The 23,748-nt window shown below is 35.9% G+C and overlaps 1 protein-coding gene across 4 annotated transcripts in view; it reads left to right on the forward strand.

Annotated features, from left to right (window-relative positions):
- Positions 1-23,748, forward strand: part of CDase (neutral ceramidase) — a 440,785-nt gene that overhangs the window by 352,072 nt on the left and 64,965 nt on the right. For all 4 annotated transcript variants that reach the window (XM_069812523.1, XM_069812522.1, XM_069812521.1 and 1 more), the window contains exons 8-10: positions 8,017-8,139; positions 12,914-13,108; positions 16,475-16,699. In XM_069812523.1, the coding sequence (XP_069668624.1) occupies positions 8,017-8,139; positions 12,914-13,108; positions 16,475-16,699 (543 nt within the window). The remainder of the gene's footprint in view (positions 1-8,016; positions 8,140-12,913; positions 13,109-16,474; positions 16,700-23,748) is intronic.

Consider the following 23,748-nt stretch of genomic DNA (forward strand, 5'->3'; position numbering starts at 1 on the left):
GGAGTCCAGCACCGATAATTATACAGCAGTTGTTCATTTTGGATTGAGGGAAAACCTCGGAAAAAACCTCAACCGGGTAACTTGCACCAACCGAGAATCGAACCCGGGCCACCTGGTTTTGCGGCCAGACGCGCTAACAGTTACTCCACAGTTATTGATTCCAAGTTACTTGTTTAGTTTAGTTTAAGTAGTTTAGTTGTTGGAATTCTTTCTGAGGTTCTCGAAACGCCTGTTTTCTGAGCAAACTCTAAACCAAGGTAGCAGGCGTGACTCACCTCTTCTCGGCGTCTATTTCACTCCTCAATCATGCCTGAACTCTCACAGTAAAGAGCCGCACTCTGACGGCCCCGAACGATATTAACCACTTTGTATTTGTATAAGAAAATTAATTTTGAATTACTCTTGTTACATTTTTTTACTAAGCCCTTCGATTATCAATTCATGATGCAGTTAAGCAAAAACTATTTTATTCTTCCAATACTGTTGCCTCTGCGAATTTATTTAGACGTCTAGATATAGTTAATTCATTCATTCATTCAGTGTTCTGCCCAAGGGCAGGCCTTTCACTGCAAACCCAGATTTCTCCAATTTTTTCTATTTTCTGCCTTTCTCTTTGTCTCCTCATATGATCCATATATCTTAATGTCGTCTATCATCTGATATGCCCTTCTCTCGTTCACAATTCCTTCCAGTACATCCTTCAGCAGAAAGTTTCTCCTCAGCCAATGACCAGACCTCTTCCTATCAGTTTCAGCATCTTTCATTCTTCACCCACTCTTTTCAACACAGCTTCATTTCTTATTCTGTCTGTCCACTTCACACGTTCCACTTTTCTCCATATCCACATTTCAAAAGCTTCTATTCGCTTCGTCGTAATGCCATGTGTCTGCCCCTTACTATGCCACACTCCATACAAAGCATTACAATAGTCATTTCCTTAGCTCTTTTTCCAGTTCTGAGCTGCAAAGGCTAATTGGTATTTCCCGGTCTCTGATCGGGTCAAAAACCCTGATAGAACTGATATTTAACCCTTGCGGTGAACTTCGGTGAAGTTCGGAGGGCCTAACTAGTCAAATCCACTCTCCTCACTTTCGCGCTGCGATCTTTTAAGATGCGAAAGAGAGAGATAGTGGTTGCGAGGAAGCTACCGCATTTATCTTTTCCAAGAAAAACTGCAAACATGGTATGATAAAGTCTTTCCATAGTAAATATTCCGGACTAGATGCAGTTGACTCTTCTTAATTCGAACTCAGGCCAATCTGAAATAATTTGAAATATCCAAAATTCGAAGCAATCAGCAAATTATTTTCTGCAATTTCATATCAATAATACGAATACTATAAATACAGGTACTACCCTATATAGTAATGAGTCATGGATTTGTCATGTTTATCCATATTCATGTAAAGATAAGGTAATAAAATTTGAAGCTCCCTTATTGTATAAGTTTCGCTTACAACACACTGCGCATGTACAGTAAACAAGATAACCTGTATCTTATGCTAGTTTTGGACAGTCGTGCGAAATTGTTACCTACATACAGGTGAACTCCCATCAAGATTCACTCCAAATTTTAATTCAGTATCTGTATGTTACCAAAATTAGACTACCAGGAAAACAATAGACCTCAACTTCCTTTGCTAGCGTTAAACTTGTGTATGCTCCACGTTTTGATATTATGAATGCAAAATAACTAGTAATACAATAACTTCTGTACGTTCAATAATGAAGACTTCACAAATTCGTTCTTTTTCAAGTACGGTAACTTAGAATCAATAATTGTTATTTATTCGTTCTTCTGCTGAAGGATGTACTGGAAGGAATTGTGAACGAGAGAAGGGGATATCAGATGATAGACGACATTAAGATATATGGATCATATGAGGAGACAAAGAGAAAGGCAGAAAATAGTAAAAATTGGAGAAATCTGGGTTTGCAGTGAAAGGCCTGCCCTTGGGCAGAACACTGAATGAATGAATGAATTAACTATATCTAGACGTCTAAATAAATTCGCAGAGGCAACAGTATTGGAAGAATAAAATAGTTTTTGCTTAACTGCATCATGAATTGATAATCGAAGGGCTTAGTAAAAAAATGTAACAAGAGTAATTCAAAATTAATTTTCTTATACAAATACAAAGTGGTTAATATCGTTCGGGGCCGTCAGAGTGCGGCTCTTTACTGTGAGAGTTCAGGCATGATTGAGGAGTGAAATAGACGCCGAGAAGAGGTGAGTCACGCCTGCTACCTTGGTTTAGAGTTTGCTCAGAAAACAGGCGTTTCGAGAACCTCAGAAAGAATTCCAACAACTAAACTACTTAAACTAAAATATATACAATTAAAGTGGTCCACGAATTTGCTACCGCCCGATGACGCAAGTAGTCCGATTTTGTAACTGAATATTGGAGAGTGCTGCTGATAGAAGAGTGCATCCTGAATCAGTTATATTTTCGGATGAAGCATGGTTCGAATTTCATGGCTACGTCTTTTCACAAAACAACCGAAATTGAAACACAGAAAACCCCTAACTTGTGGATGAAGTTACTTACTTACTTACAAATGGCTTTTAAGGAACCTGCTGTTTCATTGCCTCCCTCACATAAGCCCGCCATCAGTCCGTATCCTGTGCAAGATTAATCCAGTCTCTATCATCATATCCCACCTCCCTCAAATCCATTTTAATATTATCCTCTCATCTACCTCCCGGCCTCCCCACAGGTCTTTTTCCCTCCGTTCTTCCAACTAACGCTCTATATGCATTTCTGGATTCGCCCATACATGCTACATGCCGTGCCAATCTCAAACGTCTGGATTTTATGTTCCTAATTACGTCAGGTGAAGAATACAATGCCTTGCAGTTCTGTGTTGTGTAACTTTCTCCATTCTCCTGCAACTTCATCCCTCTTAGCCCCAAATATTTTCCTAAGAACCTTATTCTCAAACACCCTTAATCTCTGCTCCTCTCTCAAAGTGAGAGTCCAAGTTTCACAACCATACAGAACAACCGATAATATAACTGTTTTATAAATTCTAACAAGTTCCACTATGTGATAAAAATATTGGTGTGTGGTGTAGTTTGAATCCACACAGAATGATAGAGCGTATTTTTTTTTTATGAAGGCACTATCAATTCTGCAAGATATGAAGCACAAAAATTTTTCGACTCTTTTTCGAACAACAGATATTGAATGCCAGCAATAAATTTTTCACCAGGATTCTGCTGCTTCACACACTGCTTACGAATCACTAAATCTTATTTCAGCATTGAGTTGTGGCTCCCTCGTAGCCCCGAGCTCACTCCATGTAGTTTTTATTAGTAGGGACCCTTCATAGTTGAGAAAAAAAATATCTGCCGAGAAATTGCTTCAATCACATCTGCGACACTTATGTGTGTTAAGGGGAATTTTCCACGGAGACGTCAAGAATGAGTCGGTGTTGATGTATATCATTTACAATAATTTTTGTGACATAAGTTAGTGCTCATCATTATCAGTTTTGAGTATCAATTTATGCTTTCAGTAAAATAGGTTGCGTTGACATCTATTTTAGGGCATTTTCTCGGTCGCAACGTAAGGTAACCTCATGACTAGAGAGCGGAATTTTAGGCCCTAAAAAGTGGCATTTTAGGCGCATAAAATAGGCCTTTAAATTCCTTTATTTAGGATCTATAAAATAAAAAGTAGGATTTTTTTTTGTTAAAGAATGTCACTAATATAAGATTCAACATTTATTTAAAGCAAAATTCTAGGAAAACTTTCACACATTTCACATTTTATAAGGGTATACATGCATACACAAAATGAAGACATTTTGTCTTTAAGTTAGTGTTCTTCATTCACCAATCACATTTTTCCATAGTTTGCTTCACAGTAGATGATCAGCACCTACTGTGGCTATTGTGTCGCTCACTGCTGTACTTACAAATGGTGGGAAAAAGGGAAGGGGTTGTTGTCTATCTTGGAATATAACAGAATGCTTATTGGGTACAACCCAGCGAGTTTGTGTTAAATTGCTGACAGACAGAAGAAGAAGAAGAAAAAAAAATAATAATAATAATTTGTCCCGCAGGAGTTCTTTTACATGCCAGTAAATCTACTGACATGAGCCTGTCGCATTTAAGCACACTTATATTCCATTGACTTGGGTCGGGATCGAACCCACACCCCGAGCACAGAAGGCCAGCACTATACCGACTACGCTACCCAGGCCGACTGATAGTTGGAATTGTAGGATTGAAAAGATTGTAAGAATGAGAAGGGGTGGCCCGGAGGTACTTCTCTATTATGTTGTTCACTGCTAGGAAGAAGTTGTTATCAGCCTTGGAATGTAAACTGTACAAGATGTTAATAAAAACAGTAAACAGTTACGAAAAATAATACAAAAATTTAAAAACAAACTTAAAAATAGGCACTAACGTCGAAATAGGCATTTTAGGCATTATAAAACCCCCTTTATTTATACCTATATTTCTATGAAAAATGTAAATATTAAATCTCAAGCCTGTATTTATCAAGGAAAAAAAATAGGTTTTTGCCTAAATTTCTCTTTCTACTCACAATCCAGACAGAGAACGGAATCTGACAGCCGCGAACGCTGCAACCGAATCTGTATTAATCATTGTAGGGTGAAGATTTATTAACAAAATACATACATAACGTTTGATATTCGAAAAGAATGCTTCCTGTCACCGATGTCATTTCTATTGTATGCGACTGATAATAAAATAATCAACTGTTATCCGACTAAGCTCTCATTCGCAGATAATATTCTAGCTAACAAGAGGTAATTTACAAAAGCTATGTTCACTTTAACAAAGTATTAGAAAATTATAATCTAACAATTTCTACGAAGTAATCAAGAGAGTTTGGACTTAATAATCGGATTATATGATAAGCAAGATTTTCGTAGATAAAAAACCACCAGGAAAGGTTAGCTCATAAAAATTCTTCTTAATACCATCTCATACAGTTAGAAGATCAACGAAGCTAAATTATTTATTTATTATTTATTTTATTATTTATTTATTTAACCTGGTAGAGATAAGGCCATCAGGCCTTCTCTTTCCCTCTGCCAGGGGATTAAAACTACAATATTAGGAATACAATTATATCACCGGCTAAAACGTAGGTACTGTATTTGAACGGGAGTTGGTACTAATCGCATGCAAAATAATGGTAAAAAAGTTTATCTTCAATAGTCATAAATGTAATTACTATTTACCAGATTTCTTTTATTGTTTAATGATGTGTGTACACATGAAGCTTTAAAATAAAAAAGAAAGGTTACCCTAGAGTAAATCTTTCCCCTTAAACTATTTTTTAAATTTGAATAATTTTTTATATAAATTCACTACATGCCTGTGATTAGGTACACTCTATTCACTTATTACTGCACACATTGAACTAAATTTTTTAGCCACTTACTGCTAATAGATACTAAAACATCGTACAAAAATTGATATACTGGGTGTTCAGTTCAAAATGTGTCTTGGCTCGCTGTATGCCGTCATGTGGCTAGTTGATGAGCCTAGAGAATTCAATCTTCCTACACTTCCGCAGCTCAGGTGTATAACCTAAGAGGCAGAGAAGATGGCTAGCAAGTACGGCGTTCATTCTGAAGAGTACGTACCGATACTTACGATAACGCCGGTTGTGGCAGGAATGTGAACTGTTTGGAAATACGTACTGTCGGGATATGGGGAGAGGGTTAAGACGATTACTTACGTATTTGTTGACATTAACTTCGACGGTCAACGTGGACACGGAGCATTTGATTTGTGTTGTGGAATGTTACCGTACGCAACCGATGATAACAAATACCCTGCGTACGACTTGCCGGCGCAAAACACAGTTCGAAAGAGGTTATGGTAGCACACAGACCGTACAGACCGCCATCTGTTGCTACGACGTTCAAGTTATACCGTACACGTTCTGAAGTTCAGATTAAAGAACGCCTTAAATAATAGGCAACTTCTCTAACATATCAGCTGAAACTCGCTTCAAATCGGTGACCCAACAACAGTGACGTCATGACACACTTTGAAATGAACACCCAGTATATGCATATTATGGGCATAGGGCTGATACCAATCTTCACCGTCAAATAATGATAATACTAAAAAAATGTGACGGTTCTAAATAGTTATTTTGCTACATTGAGTGCGTTGAGAGTTTCGGGAAAGTAGCATACAAAAATGGATTAGTAATAGATACTCCGTATTTTTGAAATATTAAATGCTGCTTTCAACAGTATCAACGTATATTACCATTCCGACTATGATAATATCTGCAGATTTAAGATACCGGTAGTAGTGGTGGCGGTATCATCATCATCATCATCATCATCATCATCATCATCATCATCATCATGGGTGAGAAATGGGGGACAAATTTCTCCCGGGATCCTCTATCAGGGACAGAGTTCTTTTATATTCCAACACGTGACTCACAGCTTTACTTCTCTCCGATTTAAACTCTAGGTTTTAACCTGTGAACCTCAGGTGCAGGATCAGGATCGCAATAATTAGGCAGGAGATGATGAGTAATTTAAAGTATAGTCAGATAGCATTATAAATCTGTTATTTTCTGTTTTCCATAACAAATGAAGTGAAATAATAGTGAAATTGAAGACCTCGATGCAAAAACCGGTCAAGTCCAATTTTTTTTTCAAAATTGACATTTAATATGCAAGAATCTTTCAAGTCTGACTTTTAGTAACGTCTCTACAGCTGAAAATAAATTGACTGTTTCACTGATTTGCGTCAAAAAAACAGACATCTTCCCGCTAGATAGAAGCCCAGATCACATATTGCTCATCCCTATGTTAATATAAGTAATACTTTGAAGAGAACAATCGCCAGGATCGCCACCCGTCCGCCGTAAACGAACACGAGATGGCATACAGTCATAATGCAATTCAAATGGGAGTTATTACGTTATTCGTTATGTAACAACTAGATGGTAGCATAGTAAACCTGACAAAAGTTGTTTTCGTCAAAGCCTATAAGGCCGAGCAATCTGAGTGTATGTGATCTAGGATAGAAGGTTGGTCAACATTCTTTCTCTACAGTCCTATATTTCAGTGCCAATTTTAACTACAAAATCATATACTAGTAATGTGTTTGCCTAGTGATCCGGAGTTGCACTCGGGCGCTGGTTCGATTCCCGCTTAGGCTGATTATCTGGTTAGTTTTTTCGAGGTTTTCTTCAACCGTAAGGCAAATGTCAGATAATCTGAGGCGAATCCTCGGCCTCATCCCGCTATCGCCAATTTCATCGACGCTAAATAACCTAATAGTTGACACGGCGTTAAATAACAGAGTTAAAAACTATTATAAGCTTACTCTTATTGAGTGCACTAAACATTTTAAGTTTTAAAGTATTGTACAATAATAATTGTTTGAAAATATGCAATATACGTAATGTGTATATTATATTATATTATATTATATTATATTATATTATATTATATTATATTATATTATATTATATTATATTATATTATATTATATTATATTATATTATATTATATTATATTTAATATATATGCGTTGATTAACCCCTGAACGGGAACTGACTCGAGACTGAAGTAAGTTCCGTAGTTTTGTTTTCAAACAAGAAATAAATCAAGTTCATACATGACATAGAAAACTATTGTATTTTCGGGACAAAGAAACATTCAAGTCCACCATTTAAAAAATTATGGACGAGAGAGAACTAACAAGATTATTAGTAACCACATAAAAAAACTACTAATTTATGTAAAAACTCAGTTTGAAAGTAGCTAATGCACATTCAATTTTTGTGGAAAGTTTTTTTTTTATCTCCTGTGAAATTTTCGTTTGTGAACTTGACCGGTTTTTGCACCGAGGCTTTCAATTCTGTTCTAACGTATGATCACTGCGAATGTGAATGTAGCAGGTTAACAAGAATCTCGACGGAGTTGTGCAGTTCATTCCAATTTGCTGGAAGTGCTCGAGTCTTCTAGAATTCTGATGTGCGGTAATTGATGTTGCAGGATCTGTGGAACGGTAAAGATTCCGAGGAGGTAACAGGACCCGTCAAATCGGTACACCAATTTGTGGACATGCCTTCGCAAGAGGCGGAGTATTACGATCCCGGCAGCCAAACTTCAAAGACAGTAAGTATAAAATGAGGAAAAAAATTTGGCAATTTGAGTGCGAACTATTTTATATAGAAAAGAGGTTCTCAAACGTCTTAAGTGTCACAGAACCCTTAAAGATTAATATATACTTTATTTTGGTATATTTGCTAAAATGTTTCTATAATTGTAAGGCACTGTGCAGCAGTGGTGGATTTTAGGCGACCACCGAGAGCCGAAAGCCATGATGCATGCCTGTCTGCCTTTTACAATCCGTCACTCAGCTTGCCTCCTTGTCTACTCGTATTGGTTCGAAACATAACTGTCTCTGCCGGGGATTGTGGAGTGGGGAGTTAAGGGGTAGTCTGCAGACCTCAATTGAGTTATTAGTTCCTAGGCTTGATTTAGGTTGCTAAACGTGTTCTACTCATTAAATATATTTGCATATTATATCGAATTAATAGTCCTTAATATACGGTAACAGTAATATTAAGTGATAGTTTTAGCTTTTGAATATGAACTGGAAAATGTATAAATGCAGAATTATTTTACGTTGTCTTTGTTGTAAAAATGAAACTGGTTTCTTAGACTTCCCGTAAATCTTATAATGAGATGGTTGATGTTGTCTAGCAGCTAAAGTTTTGCAAACTCTGGTTCAATTGTAGATACTCTGAGAATCAAGTGTAGTTCCATATTAAGTTTGCTTTTATATTTACTCTTCAAGAAAAACAGAGCGTTAAGTGTACAGTACAATCACAAAAATACATTGCTGGAAATTATATTATGTTAGTGTTGTATTGTACGTAATTTAGGAATAATTGAGATACATGTTCGTGTACACAACTAGGATTGCAACAGGGTTGTTTTAGGAAACACGATTTCTAATGTCTAATCAGATGATATTTCTAACAGCTAATCTTATTCTTTTACGGGTAAATCATTTTCTATGAACAAGAATGGGCTTTTCATCCATTTATTTTTTCCGTTGCTTTAATTTTATTGTTAAATAGATCAAGAGATCCTTTCATATTTTCAATGATATCCGATGAGAGTTTATCATCATTTGTTAGTAGAAAGTCACTGAGGATGGGAAGTCAGTAGATTCACGATTGAGAACTCACAAGCCAACATTCTGATAGGGGCAGATAAAAATGTTATTTTTTTTCTTCCACCCTGTTAATAATGTCAAAAGATGTGATTTTACAAATTTTGGCCACTCGACCGCAATTACGAGCGCCGTAAAAAAAATAATTCGCCAGAGGCCGTTAACGGAAAGGAAACATAATTTCATTGGAAATATTTTTTGGAACAGACACAGCAATTGTTGAGCTATTTTTAAACATATTTCCCAACGAAATTGAGATATTTGTCACATCATGGGATCGACAGAGAGGTGCAGACTGCTGTCAAACACTGTTTCCGATCCTAGGTGGATGACTTCTGCGACACAAGAATACAAAAATTGATCCCATGGTATGATAATTATCTCAGTTCCAGTGGGGGATATGTTGACAAATAGCGCAAAAATTGCTGTATCTGTTTCAATACATATTTCCTTCCAAATAGGCTATGCTTTTTTCTGTAAACGGCCCCAGAAAAAATCTCTCTCTGGACAACTCGTAATTGCGGTCGAGTGGCCAAAATTTGTATAAACGCTTCCTTTGACATTATTAATAAAGTTGAAGGAAAAAAATAACCTTTTTATCTGCTCCCATCAGAATGTTTGATTGTCAGCGAGACAACAAGTTGAATTTTCTTTATTTTGCTTCAATCTTATGCTGAACGGTGAACACTTTTAAAGTATGTGTGTGTGTGTGTGTGTGCGTGTGCGTGTACGTGCGTGTGTGTGTGTGTGTGTGTGTGTGTGTGCAATGCCTATCCACTTCACTTTACGTGACACACTTAAAGTTATAACCTGAAAACTGACATTTAGAGAGTTTGAAAGAAACTAAACAGGTCGGATAGATATGGAAGACATGTAAGCCAAGAGAAATATATTTCTGTTAAACTCTATGTTTCAATATTCTGTACTAAACAATCAATATTCCAACGCGGTGAGAAAAATAAAATTGGAGAACAACTATAATTAAACTTAATTAAAATACCGTTTGAAAGCACATCTCAGATCCAGGGACCCCGTTAGAACACTTGCAGTATAATATAAGAATTACTCAAGGACACAGTAATAGCTATTCATGTATCATGTACGCAAAATAAGGCTTCAGCGGACAATTTAGTGTTTTTGGACGAGGCGTAAGCAGAGTCCAAAGTACGGGATAAGTTTGCTGATGGTTTTGCGTACTTGGTGCATATAGTACGTTTTACTAAAAGCTCTCTAAATTATATGAAATAAAATAAAGTAAAAGTAAATATAAATATGAGTATTTTAAAAGGCATAGTTTGACCACCTCTGTGGTGTAGGGATCAGCATGCTGGTCTCTTACGCAGAAGGCCCGGATTCGATTCCCGGTCTGGTTGAGGTTTTTCAGCGTTTTCTCTCAACCGTAAGGCAAATGCCAGGAAATTCGGGCCACAACATCCCTGAATATCACCGGCCTCATTCATCACCAAAATCATATTCATATAGTATCTATTGACGCCATCTAGTTCACAACAATAGAACCAGACTCAACAATAGTACACAGGCCTTCGGATTCCACCCAAAAGAATAACTCGCCATGTGACCAGATATGTTAAAGCGAGTTTAAATAACAGCAAAAAAAAAAAAAAAAAAGACATAGTCAGTCAATTGTCATATTCTCATCGCCATCTGATAAACATAATGAAACAATTTTGGCATATTAAAACCCTGTTAAAGTTGGTATGGTGGTATGTCTATTGTCACTGCCATCTCGATCTGAATCTCGTATAGGCTACGTAAGAATACGGATATAGATGGCGGTGCATATTCTGAGCGCTCATTTCTAAACAACAACACGTACGAACTGCTTTATTTATGAAAGGCTTTGTCTAGTTTTATGAAAATATGAGTGATAATACCAAGAAAATTTCAATCCGAGCCAGAAAATTGAATTGGAGAAGGAATACATTGCATTCAAAGACTGGTGCAGGATAAGCGGTGTTTCTGTTATGAACGAAGATGTGATACTGCCTTATTATTAGGCAGTGCATTTTCGTTCCCAAACATACTGCGCAGAGAGTAGTTTCGTCTTGTAAAATCTATTACGTCACGTTGATGCTAGAATTGCTAGAATAGATGCCGAGGAAGGTTTACTTCGGGGTCAAATGCACTTTGCACACGTTCAATGCCCTCCACACTTGTGCTTTGCCGCCCACTGCTCTTTTGCGGCAACACACTCCCAATCTCTATAAATTTTCGGTATCACTCTCGGATTGTTTGCCGTGATGACGGTTCTGTTCCATATTGGATCCGGATGTGTTGTTGCACCTATGTATCTGATCGTGTCTCGATAAATCAGGATACACATTGTGCCATCTCCTGAGGCGTTCACACCTCTTTCACTATCAGTTTTCAGATTTTACCAAAATTGACATCGGCAACCAAAAAATTCATTTCATCAATCCGACAACTTTTCCATAAAACCTTTGACAGTTTTTGATTAACATGCAAAAAACCGCATTCAAATATGTCTTAATAATTTATTTACATCTGAAGTTGTAAATGTTTCGTGTGGACGTCCTGTATTTTGTTTAACATCATTAGCTTCCATCTAAAACAATAGAATCGCAGCTTGTGTTCCAAACAGCATGTCTTTTCCTTGTTTAGTAGAGGTATAAGTATAGTCAATTCTCGATTATCCGGAAGTGTATTAACTAATTTGCGTTTTAACCGTGGAGCTTTTTGTCCTCTAGATATTTAGAAGCGGAAAAATACACTTTTCTAGGAGGTAAGTTAATTTAACGTAGGCTCTATTCCGATATCCGCAAGAAAGAGAAATACATAAAAAAAAAAATAAAAAGTGTTACTGGGGTATTTCGGCAAGATGTAGTAAATATCCTTCAATGTGACGAAATTAAATAGTTGGTTGTATTATTGTAAGAAGTAAAACAGTTTATAACTTCTGATAAGGGATGTTTTCTAGTGCTTCTGGACATTTTCACTGATGTAAATTTTAAATATTACCTCAATGTTACCATATTTAAGGCAATTTTTTTAATTAAATATTTTCTCTTATCCGGAGGTGGCTCACATTCATTACCACGGATAATCGGGAATGACTGGAATAAAAGTCAGTTAATCAAAAGTGGAGCTTAATGTACAGATTATTGACGATTCGCGGACTTCGCTCGTTAAGTAAGCAATCCTAGTTTAAACAGCAGGGAATTCTAGATTTTCTCGCGCAATTACTTTTGTAACTATTATATTTTGATATGGGTATGCTAATTTGTATCGATGTCAAGTGAAGCGAGAAATATGACCTTTAGTTAATTAATTGTAAACAAAGAAACACCATATTAACTATAGGTCAATAATGTTTGTATATTTCACTGGTTGTATTTCATATTTCCTCGAAGTAAGAAACGGTTGAATATTGAATCGCAGTAGTTTAAGCAATACTAAATGGAAAATGATGTTTTATGATAGATCTACTATCTCCGCATTGCTAGAATTTGTTGTTAAATCCAGCGATCTCCATGATTTGTTAGTCGCTGTAGTTATCTTGTAAGGTTAGTGAATTAAAGGGGAAGCGGTGAAATTACAGAAGAAAAGAAGAGCATCTCAATATAATGTAGTACCACATGTTCTTATGGAAAGAGTTAATAATAATGAAAAAAGACCATTCAACAAACATGTCTTTGGAGGTCTCCAGAATACTTTTTTGTGTTACAGGTGCGCGGATGTCTTCCGGCCATGGGCTACAGTTTTGCAGCGGGAACGACGGACGGTCCTGGTACATTTGCCTTTCGTCAGGGCATGAAGACTGAGAATCCATTGTGGAACGCAGTTCGAAACTTCCTGGCTTCTCCGTCTCAATGGGATAAGAAGTGCCACTATCCCAAGCCCATTCTGCTCGCTACAGGAGAGGTATAGGCTATTCATAACAAAATTGTTTTTGAGAGGGACTTTGTAATAGAGAGGATGAACAATTTAAACTACGTATTTTAACAGTTGTATGAGAGATGAAAGAGTTCCGTAAAACTAATAACGGAACTGTTATTCAGCTCATGTCAAAAAAATCCCCTAAAACTCTGAAGTGACAGATCTTCACAGCAGAGAGGCAAATATAAAAAAATTAGCGGGCTATATTAACCATAAGTTCGCGAAATTAAGCCTTCAATTAAAGATTATCGAAAAATAAGCAGCTCTTGATATTGCATGGGTAGTGGTCACTAGGCTGCGCTCAACTGGCGAAGTGCTTTAAGGTCTTAAGTACAGCTTACAACAATACAATTTTGGAAATATTCAACATTTTTTTCCTCCTGTGAAGGATAGTTTCTTACGACAATGTGAACTATATATCACACAAGATGGGCATCACTTCCAGCAGCTACCGTGAAGTGGATGAGTACCGAATGTTATTAGAGCCCGGATGTTTAGGCATTTAGTTTGGTTAAAATAGGCAGGAATATAGTCACTAAAATAGTGAAAATAGGCAGTGAAATAGGCATTTATTTTTTATTACTTTTTATTCGTGGAAACAGACAAAAATAGACGAATAGGCCTACTTAATAAACTATCCCATACAATACTCACTTTCCTTGGTTACATGTAGCAACAAGATGTTTTTTTTAACTTGTCAACTGTTATAGTGAGCCGCCTGTTAGAGAGAACGTTTTCATAGTGGAAAAGATCTTTCTACTACTACTGAAGTGATTGGAGCAAAGTTAAAACAACTTATTTCAGAAGAACTGTCTCTCTTTCTTTCAGAGATCGGGAAAAACCGACTGTTTATTGTCTCAAATAGAGGAGTGTGCGAAGTATTAGAGACTTCAAAGTACGCGTGACTTGTACATGCAAGTGACAACAGTAACGGGACTTTGAGACTTGGTTTTAATACTTCCCTCATCCCCTTTCTTTCGCTGGTAAACCCCGAAGTGACCTGAACACTGAGAGTTATACCGTTCAAACATCTTTGTTAACTGACATAGCAGATGGAATCGGTAGAGGAGAAAAGTTTACTACTTCTTGGAAACATATATTACTGGAGAATAAGATTATCAGCGAATTGAGTATATATTTTTAATTTGTACAACCGTTTCTTTTTTTTCTTTTTTTTGTTTTTTTTTATATAATTTACGTGTGGTATATTTTAAATGCACTGACAATATTAAAAAAATGTACAATAACGACGTAAAAAGACTAAAAAAAGGCATTTAACCTTAAAATAAGCGATGGGATATATAATAGGCAAAAAGGGCAAAATTAAATTTGGGCCTTTCGTCTCCAAATGTGTGGAAACGTGTTTATCTCTAATAGGTCTTTCATACATACACTCAGTTTAAAAAAGACATTTTGCTTAACATCCGGGCTCTAGTTATTAACATAACATACCAATATACTGCGTGAGTTTTAATCCGGCAAAGCGCGATCGGTTCGCAGATACAGGCAGGGAGACCTGCCGCTGATCGAACGAAGAAAACAGCGGGAACGTTCGCTGGGATTAATTGTAGTACTTATTTCTCAACGGAACAACGGTAGAAGTAAGCTGATACAATAGGGCAGTCGTGGCGAAAATGTAACTCACGAGCACATTGTGGCTCGCAATGATAGCTGTGCATGTCTCTTGCTCCTCAACTCACACCCTCTCACTCACTGGAGTCAAACTCCGTTGCATTTGTATTTGTCTCTGACCTGCGAGTGGCGTATCACCGCAATGTCTCTCTCGAAACCATGTACCTTTACAAAAACGAAAGTTTCAAGTAGGGTGGGAGGACGCATTTTTTTGCTACCAATGTGGTGAGAATATTAAATGTATGATTTGTTCACAAGTATTACGAGGAAAACTGTTGTATAACATAAAACGGCATTATACTACATATCACTCATGAAACATTAAAAGGTTAAGTGTTATTGTTATTATTATTATTATTATTATTATTATTATTATTATTATTATTATTATTATTATTATTATATCGATCCTTTATCAGAAGATATACGAATAATGCGGTTAGGTCTTCAATTTAAACTCACAGATTTACAATGTAATGTTACAATGAAAGCTAGATGTAAGGACTTGACAAATGTTGAACTTTCAAATCTTTGCCAAAAAATAAACATCCGAAGCTTCGTTCTTTCGCGTGCTCTGTTGAAGCCATGTTCGCTACAACTTACGTTTGTGAAAAATTATTTTCAATAATGAAAATAGTAAAAACCTAATGTAGATTACGACTGACAGACAAATACCTTCGTGATCAACTACGACTGGCAATAAGTGACATAATTCCTGATTTTGAAACTCTGTCGCAGAGACATTCTGAAGACAGTTAATTTTAGATTGTGATAATGTGTCCTATGTTTTCTTGTTAATTTCTTTCTTCGTTACACGTACTAAACATTAGTTTGTAACCTTATACTGTATAAAATTATATTTAAGTGCTTGACGTAAGAAAAATGAAATCCGTTAATAATTCAGACAGTTGCTCCACTTTCCCTTCGGGTGTCCGCCTCCCTCCATAGGTGCTATGCACGTTGCAGGTTGCACAGTGGCTCGGCGCACGATTGCATTTTCGCCACGGCAGCAATAGGGAATTACGTCGGAACAAGGTTTCAACCACCGAGGGCGCTCTTGTAGTGCATCGCGTCGTAATGTGTCACATTCTGTAATACAAATTATAGTTCACTTTCATTGAGAGCGTGTTTCGATCTGATCTGTAAACTACGTGATCCGTCAGGTGCCTCAAAGCAGGTAGAAAAATTTGGTCTGCAATTTCCAGGCGATCTAAAGGAGGTAGGTAAATTTTGGTGTGCAGTTTCCGAGTTACTCAAAACAGGTAGTAAATTTGGTGTTCTGTTCTCTGAACCTGGTTTTTACATCTTGCTTTCTTCTTTCTTTGCCCTTCCTTTTTTGTCATCACTTTTAGTGTCGTTTATTTTGTTACTGAGTTTACTTTTTGGTTATTTCTATGGTATATTGATTTCCTTAGTTTTTCCCCTTACTAACTTTATCACTCTTTACTATATTTTCTTCATTTCATATCTTTCGTGTTTCTTTGTTTTTATGCGTTGATTTCATATTTCCTTCGTTTCTTGCTTTTGATTTTTCTATGATTTGTTTGTTACTTTCATTCTGTTGTATTTAATTGATTTTGCATTCGTCCAATTTTTTTTCACTTAAGTTTTGTTTTATTCCTATATTTTTTCGCATATGTCTTCAACGGAGCCATCCAGCGCTGTAATTAAAATCACTAGGCGTGCCCTGTTACGGACAAGAACATTTTCTGTGCACAGATGGACTTCCCGTTCGAGTGGCAGCCCCGCATCGTGTCCACGCAGCTGGCTCTCGTTGGCAACGTGGCGTTGGCCTGTGTACCGGGAGAGTTCACCACCATGGCGGGACGACGTTTGAGGGAAGCTGTGAGCAGTAGTGTGAGCGGTCTTAGAAGCAAAAATGTTGTGGTGGTTGGCCTTTGCAACACCTACAGCGATTACATCACAACACCAGAGGAGTATCAGGTAGCGGGAGCCACTGAATGAATCTTAAGTAGCTGCACAAATTAGAATTGCTTCGTTTTGAGAAATTGATATTCTTAGATTCATGAGATAGGTTGCGGATAACAATAGAAAACTGCGAAGAGTTACAAACATTGATTTGAAAACTTTAATTAATCATTCTTAAATATTTATGTATTTAGTTATTTAGTCCACATCTGTGGAGTAACGGTTAGCGCGTCTGGTTGCGAAACCAGGTGGCCCGGGTTCGATTCCCGGTCGGGGCAAGTTACCTGGTTGAGGTTTTTTCCGGGGTTTTCCCTCATCCTAATATGAGCAAATGCTGGGTAACTTTGGGTGCTGGACCCCGGACTCATTCCACCGGTATTATCACTTTCATCTCATTCAGACGCTAAATAACCTAAGATGTTGATGAAGCGTCGTAAAATAACCTACTAAAATAAAAAAAATTGTCATTTATTTACTCAATTTATTTATTTACCCAGTAATTATTTATTTATTTACTTATGTAGTTATTTATTTAATTATGTATTTAGTTATTTATTTAGTTATGTATTTATTTATTTATTTCGTTATTTATCTATTTATGTATTTATTTATTTATTGATTTATCTATTTATTAATGTATTTATTTATTTATTCATTTATTAGCACACGGGCATTACTGCATATAAAAGCACCTTCTTAACATTTTGATTTTACAAGGAAGACAGAAGAAAACTGTTAATAATGTAAAACAAATTTGTACTCTTATTTGCAGCAGAGTATTGTAATATGTGCAATGAGTAAACTGAATAACCTGAATATGTTGAATGTAAGAGAGAGAGAGAGAGAGAGAGAGAGAGAGAGAGAGAGAGAGAGAGAGAGAGAGAGAGGGAGAGAGTTTCTTAATTAACTTTCAAATTTGCATAAATGTGTTTCTTAAATATATCATATGTTCGTGCAAGGAAATCAATATTATAGGGAGTATTTAACTTACTTTAAAGCAGTAGTGTCAGAGTTGTAAGCTCCGAAACAGGTTGTGGAGCTAGAGACGTGCAGTCGGAGCGTGAAGTTGCTTATGTCTGTGGAAGCATCGGAGCACGCAACGAGTTATAGTGGAGCTCTCCGCTCCGTTTAGGCTCTGTCTGACAACGCTGCTATAAAGGGACAACATTCAGATTAGTGTTGAATTTTTATGACTGTCTTTGATCTATGAACATAGAAAAGTACTTTTTAAGTACTTAACGAATGAGATATAAAAAGGGATTAATTTGAATATATCTGAAGAATAGATTTTGTTTGTGAGTATTCTCCAGAGAAATAAAATTATGCATACTGATTTCCTATGTTGGAGGGATTTCATATGAAGCATTGATCTTAGCTGCAATGTTGGTGTCCGAATGGAGCAAGCATTTTTAAACGATTTAAAATACAATCTTAAAAATTTATTTTGAATAATTTCAACTACATGTTGCATTGAGTTACATATAATTGAGGCATATTCTAATTTACTTCTAACTAAACTGTTGTATAGTAGAGTCAGGAGTGCAGGATTGTTAAACAGTTTCGAATTTCTTATAACAAATTCACTGGATTCCTAGTCATTGTGGCTTACCTAGAAACAAGAATGTCGATAATATTGTAAAACATGCAACATATCTGCAACCAGGACCTCTTCAAGTGATATCTATATCCAGTGTCTTTGCTTCAGTAAGGTCTCATTGTATAAACCTATGGATCAACAATTGTCTCTCTTCTGACAAAGGAAAAATTTTAAGTCCCTTAAGAAGAAACCAAATGACCTGTAAATGTACAAAAAATTGCCCAGACATGTTCAGATATTTTTAACAAGAGCCAGAACAGGTCACATTGTCACACAAATGTATCTACACCAATTTCACCTTTCTGATAATCCTAATTGTCTGTGGTGTAATAATCATGATGAAGATCTGGAACACATTCTTCTATACTGTCCATCCATAAACCACAAAAGAATTAAATTAAAATCATAGGTACCCGTTGCAAAAGACAGCTCTGCAGTAGGCCTATATATCCACTACACCCCGACTCTGGCTACTAGCATCTATAATGAACACCGATCAAAATACCCCTCATTTCTTATGAAAAACAAGAACTGAAAAGACTACAGTGGAGTATAGTGGACTTTATGTTTTCAGCAAACAACTGGATACATTAAGAAGATTGATTTTATAACAAATCCAAGTGCTTTTTAAGCAGATTTAACAATTTTATTGACGTAATATGGGAATTAAAAGTTAAAGTTTTGTCAAATATTACGTCTAAATTCTTAGGGTGGTATACATAGACATTTCGCAGCACACGCTACGAGCGTACTAAGCTAGCCCCGGCTATCCACTGGTTACTAGTACAGAATTCAAGTCATATCCTATCGCTAACACTGGTTTATGAATACGAAAAACGCTGATCATCCATCGGAAACCCGCGCTAAAAATGTCTATGAATACGGCCTTAAACAGTTAATACTGATCCTAAACGTACACCGTTTATAAAATAATAAATAGTTCCTGCACTTCTTTTCGGTGAAAAGCTCATGTATTTACATTTATTTAGGTTAAGCAACATACAATTCTTTTTAAACCAAGATGGAGCATTATTATCTGTTTGCAAATTAGATTCATCTATTAGATCAGGATATAGTTTTAAATAGTTTAAATCGTCAGCAAATAAAAGGCAGTTTGATTTAGTTATTACTTCAGATAAGTCATTAATTATAAGCAAAAACAAAAGGGGCCCTAAATTAGAGTTTTGTGATATGCCAAAGTGACTAATAAAATACTGAAAGTGCTCATTGCGGAATGTTACATGCTGTTTCCTAGTATTGAGGTAAGAGCAGAAGAAATTTGTTAAAATATATTAATTTATATACTAAGACTTGAGAACAAGTACACACGGATCCTTGATTTCCTGATAGCAAGGTGCTGATGCAGGAGTAACCTGCTCTCTTTTTCAGTTTATAGACCTTTTGGTTATGTTAAAACAAGTTTTAATGGAGAAATTACAGCCATAAATGAAAGTTTTAAACGTGTTTTATATCATATCATTAGTGATACTGCCAGATTCTAAGTCGGCTATTTCATCAGTAGTATAACCCTATCCTTCTCAGTTGTTCTTTCAATTAATAACGCTTTACAATAGAATGATTTTCCAACAGATTCCATATCATTCTGGAATTTTAAGAAATGAAAATGCCAATGCTTTGGCTAAGAAAGGCAGTAAAGCCATTTACAGACCTGTTGATAAATTTACATTTCATTCTGTAAAATGACTCGTTAAATTGATGTACAAGATATTAATAATCAAAATTTTATATCCAAATCTCAAGGAAATAAACTGAACATTTTGTATCAAAATTCACATCTGATTTCTGATTTAGCACGGAAATCTTCTGTAGCAGCATTCAGATTGATCACAGGACATGACTGTCCGGCCAAGCATTTGCACATAATTGGAATATATCAGTCTCCAAATTTTCCGTTATGTGACTTACAAGAAAAAAGAATTTAGACCATCTTAAAGTCTGTACTTCGGTAGCTCATCTTGAGAATAACTATGAAAAATGGAGTGCGAGAGGACAAAATCTTTGTTGCCAATCGTCTGACATTAGATAACATATTACAACTTTTGGGGACAAAAAGATGTCGGGGAATTTATAGAATTCCTATCATTTCGTGAGATGTTTCAGTGGTTGGTGGTTATGTTATTTCAAATAAACTGTAGATCACTACTTCAGTGAGAATCATCTTAGCATAATCATAAAAGAGAGAACCTTGAACTTATAATAAATATTGTAACCAGTGGAAGAAAATAAATTAAGCTTTCTCTTCTCAAGCCACCACCCATTTCTTCGTGGCTACAACATTTGGTCAGGGCGCAAGTGGTATTTAAATTTGCAGTAACTAACAGCGACTGAGTCTTAATAATATAAGTAGGCAACGTTGCTCAATTGCGAATGGCTCATGTTGTTCTAGGAGGCTAAAAAGCCGCACCCTCCATGAACTAAGTCGCATGAAAGTAAGTATAATAATACAAGGGCCAATCAGTAATTTTCCGAATCGCCATGAATGTAGGCAACACACACGACATTGGAAACGGAGAAGTTATCTAGGACCAAGGAAACGCTTGTTGTAATCTATACTGAATGCATATCTTAAGAGACGAGATGAAAACTAGTCACAATGCGTATATTGAGAGATTCCAGGAAAAATCGCAGTAGGTTCTTGAAATGTTTGCACAAATCCGTGTGTAGAAGCTCAGTTCTTAAAGGTAATCTGACGATGTGTGATAGACTTACTCAACAGATATTGAAGCAACGTGCATGTATATTTAACGGTACAATAAATACAAGTGCAGTTCGGAAATACAGATATTGATTGCACCTTGTATCTTGGATGAAATTAATATGTTCGATCATTCATTTTACCAATAATTATATGTTAAGAATGACCCACTGTCACTAAGCAGCTATGATATTTTGTGGGTGGCATCGGCACGCTCCCGTTAAGAAAAAGAAGATGCGTGTAGAGCATTGCAGAAATAATTCTTGTGGACAGGAGGGTAACAGAACATATTGCAGTCTTTAGTTATGCTGATCGTATTAGTTTATAAGGTAATCTGTAGCACAATGGGCCATTTGTACTAAGTCCTATAGTTGAAATGTACCCCTTAAATCAGAAGAAAGAACAATGAACGAATGTTCATTACTGGAAAGTTAAATAATTGGCTACACATATAAATTGCATCGATAAGTATTTAGTAGTTCAGAAATCTACAAAATATGAGAGGCGCGGATAAGACATTCAGGTGCATGCAAGAAGGTCACCGGTTCGATTCCCGATAGGGCCATGAGTTTCTCCATTGATACAATAATTCCGTCCACACTATGACTCTGGGGTTTACTCATTCTGTTGCCTCTCGTAACATTTCAGTTTCTTTTTCGTATGGCGAATGATATAATTTATTTTATTACCTCATTACAGAAACAATTGCCATAAACAAAGCGTCTGTGGCTGAAGCGCTAGCGCGCTTGTCTTCTATCCGAATGGCCTGCGTTCGGTCCCCGGCCAGGTAGGTCGCGATGGAATTTGTGGTGATAAAAGCAGAGGACCTTTCTCGGGGTACTCCGTTTCCCTCCCTATCATCTCACCAACTCTTTCCACCTTCCCCTCGTGTCATCTATCACAGTGGTTCTCAAACTTTATTGATCGCGGATCCCTTTCGACTCGAAAAAATTCACGGATCCTCGAATGAAATTAATTTAATTTAATCGCTAGATTAATATAGATATAAATTTAATATGCCTCCATATTTATATTCTGTACGTATTTAACATCGGCAGTACCGGTATGTCTAAAACTACATTAATTATCATGCATAGTCATTAGTTCATAAATGCGCAGTACTCTAGTATTTATAAACTGCTTGTATTTTTTAGTAATTACATGCATAATTATAAAAAATTACCTTAAAATTGTTAATGTGAAGAATGGTGTTATTTCTTCGTCTCACAAATTTCTATCAAGTTGGGGAGATGGAAGAAAGTTCAATTTTCATATTTAATGTGGCATCCAGGCGATGACTGAATTTTGATTTTGTTGCTTCATATCGTGAAAATCCCATTTCGCACAGATATGTTGTTGGAAATGGGAGGAGTTTCGCTACTGTACATACATAAATCCAAGAGCCAAATATGATTAATCATATTTTCGTTTTTTGGTTAATTCGCCCGTTTTTAAATTACCAGCATTGAGATGTGATAATGACAAGGTGACAGACTTGTTTCTGAATTTGTATAACTGTCATTTTTATTATCTTTTATTATCCATCGATCCATTGAAACGACACTGTATAATATGAAAATTAATATTATTCGTATTAAATTAATATTATGTTCGGAATCAAATATACGTGGTTATTAACACAGTTTAACACGAATACCTCAAAGTAGCAGAAGCAGAACGCGGTCACAAAAATGGACGAAATAAGTTTATTTTAAAAATAGATGTCAAAATTTATTGCTGACTAAATAACTTTGTTAATCAAATTTATTTTACAATTAAGACATTAAGTCTCCGAGTACATTTACAAAAACTTATTCTTACACTGTTGGTCTCGAGAGAAGAAACTGTAAACATTCACACACACCAAGCACCTTTATCTCTTGGTTGTGAATTGTATCGAGTTAAGATAAACTTATTTAAAATAAAATAAATTGATTATGTATGTATGTATATATGTATGTATGCATGCATGTATGTATGTATGTATGTATGTGTTTTTTCACACTGCAATGGGCATATACACGGTGGCAGTGGTAACTAATTACACTCAATAATGACAATAATAAACTTATTAATTAAAAATACAATTAATAATAATAATAATGATAATAATAATAATAATAATAATAACAACAACAGGGAATATCCTAAATTAAATGAAACGATCACTTAAAATAACATTTAAAATAAATCTAATTTGTATCTTAAACCTAAGTTCAAACTAAAACCACGAGTATGATATGTTCATATCTGCACAAGTACCTTTCAATATTACACTCATTTCGTTGTCAACTCACTCACTGCACTGGAACTACGACACATTTCACTGATTCTATCCTGATTTCACTAACACTTCAAAAACATTTCACTGTTCAAATACTTTGCACTGCCACTATAAACTATAAAGCTTCACTGACAGGAACACGTTTCACTGACACAACACACTTCACTGACACAACATAATTCTTCACTGATACAACACTTCAATAACAAAATATGATTTACATCCTTTAAATACTGTGTATAATTACCGTCTATTAGTAAAGTCCTTAAGCCTATTTTTAAATACATTTTTGGTTGTTGGTAATGCCTTTAGTAAGTCTGCAGGTAAAGCATTCCAGTCCCTGATAGTACGATTGAGAAAAGAAAACTTTCCAGTGTCCGTCCTCTGTCTTCTTTCCCTCAGTTTATATGAGTGATCGTTCCTTGAAGAGTAATTTGGCGGTTGCAACCTATTTTTTATTTCTCTCC

This window comes from Periplaneta americana, chromosome 16 (assembly GCF_040183065.1).
Source record: "Periplaneta americana isolate PAMFEO1 chromosome 16, P.americana_PAMFEO1_priV1, whole genome shotgun sequence".
In the NCBI taxonomy this organism is placed as follows: Eukaryota; Metazoa; Arthropoda; class Insecta; order Blattodea; family Blattidae; genus Periplaneta; species Periplaneta americana.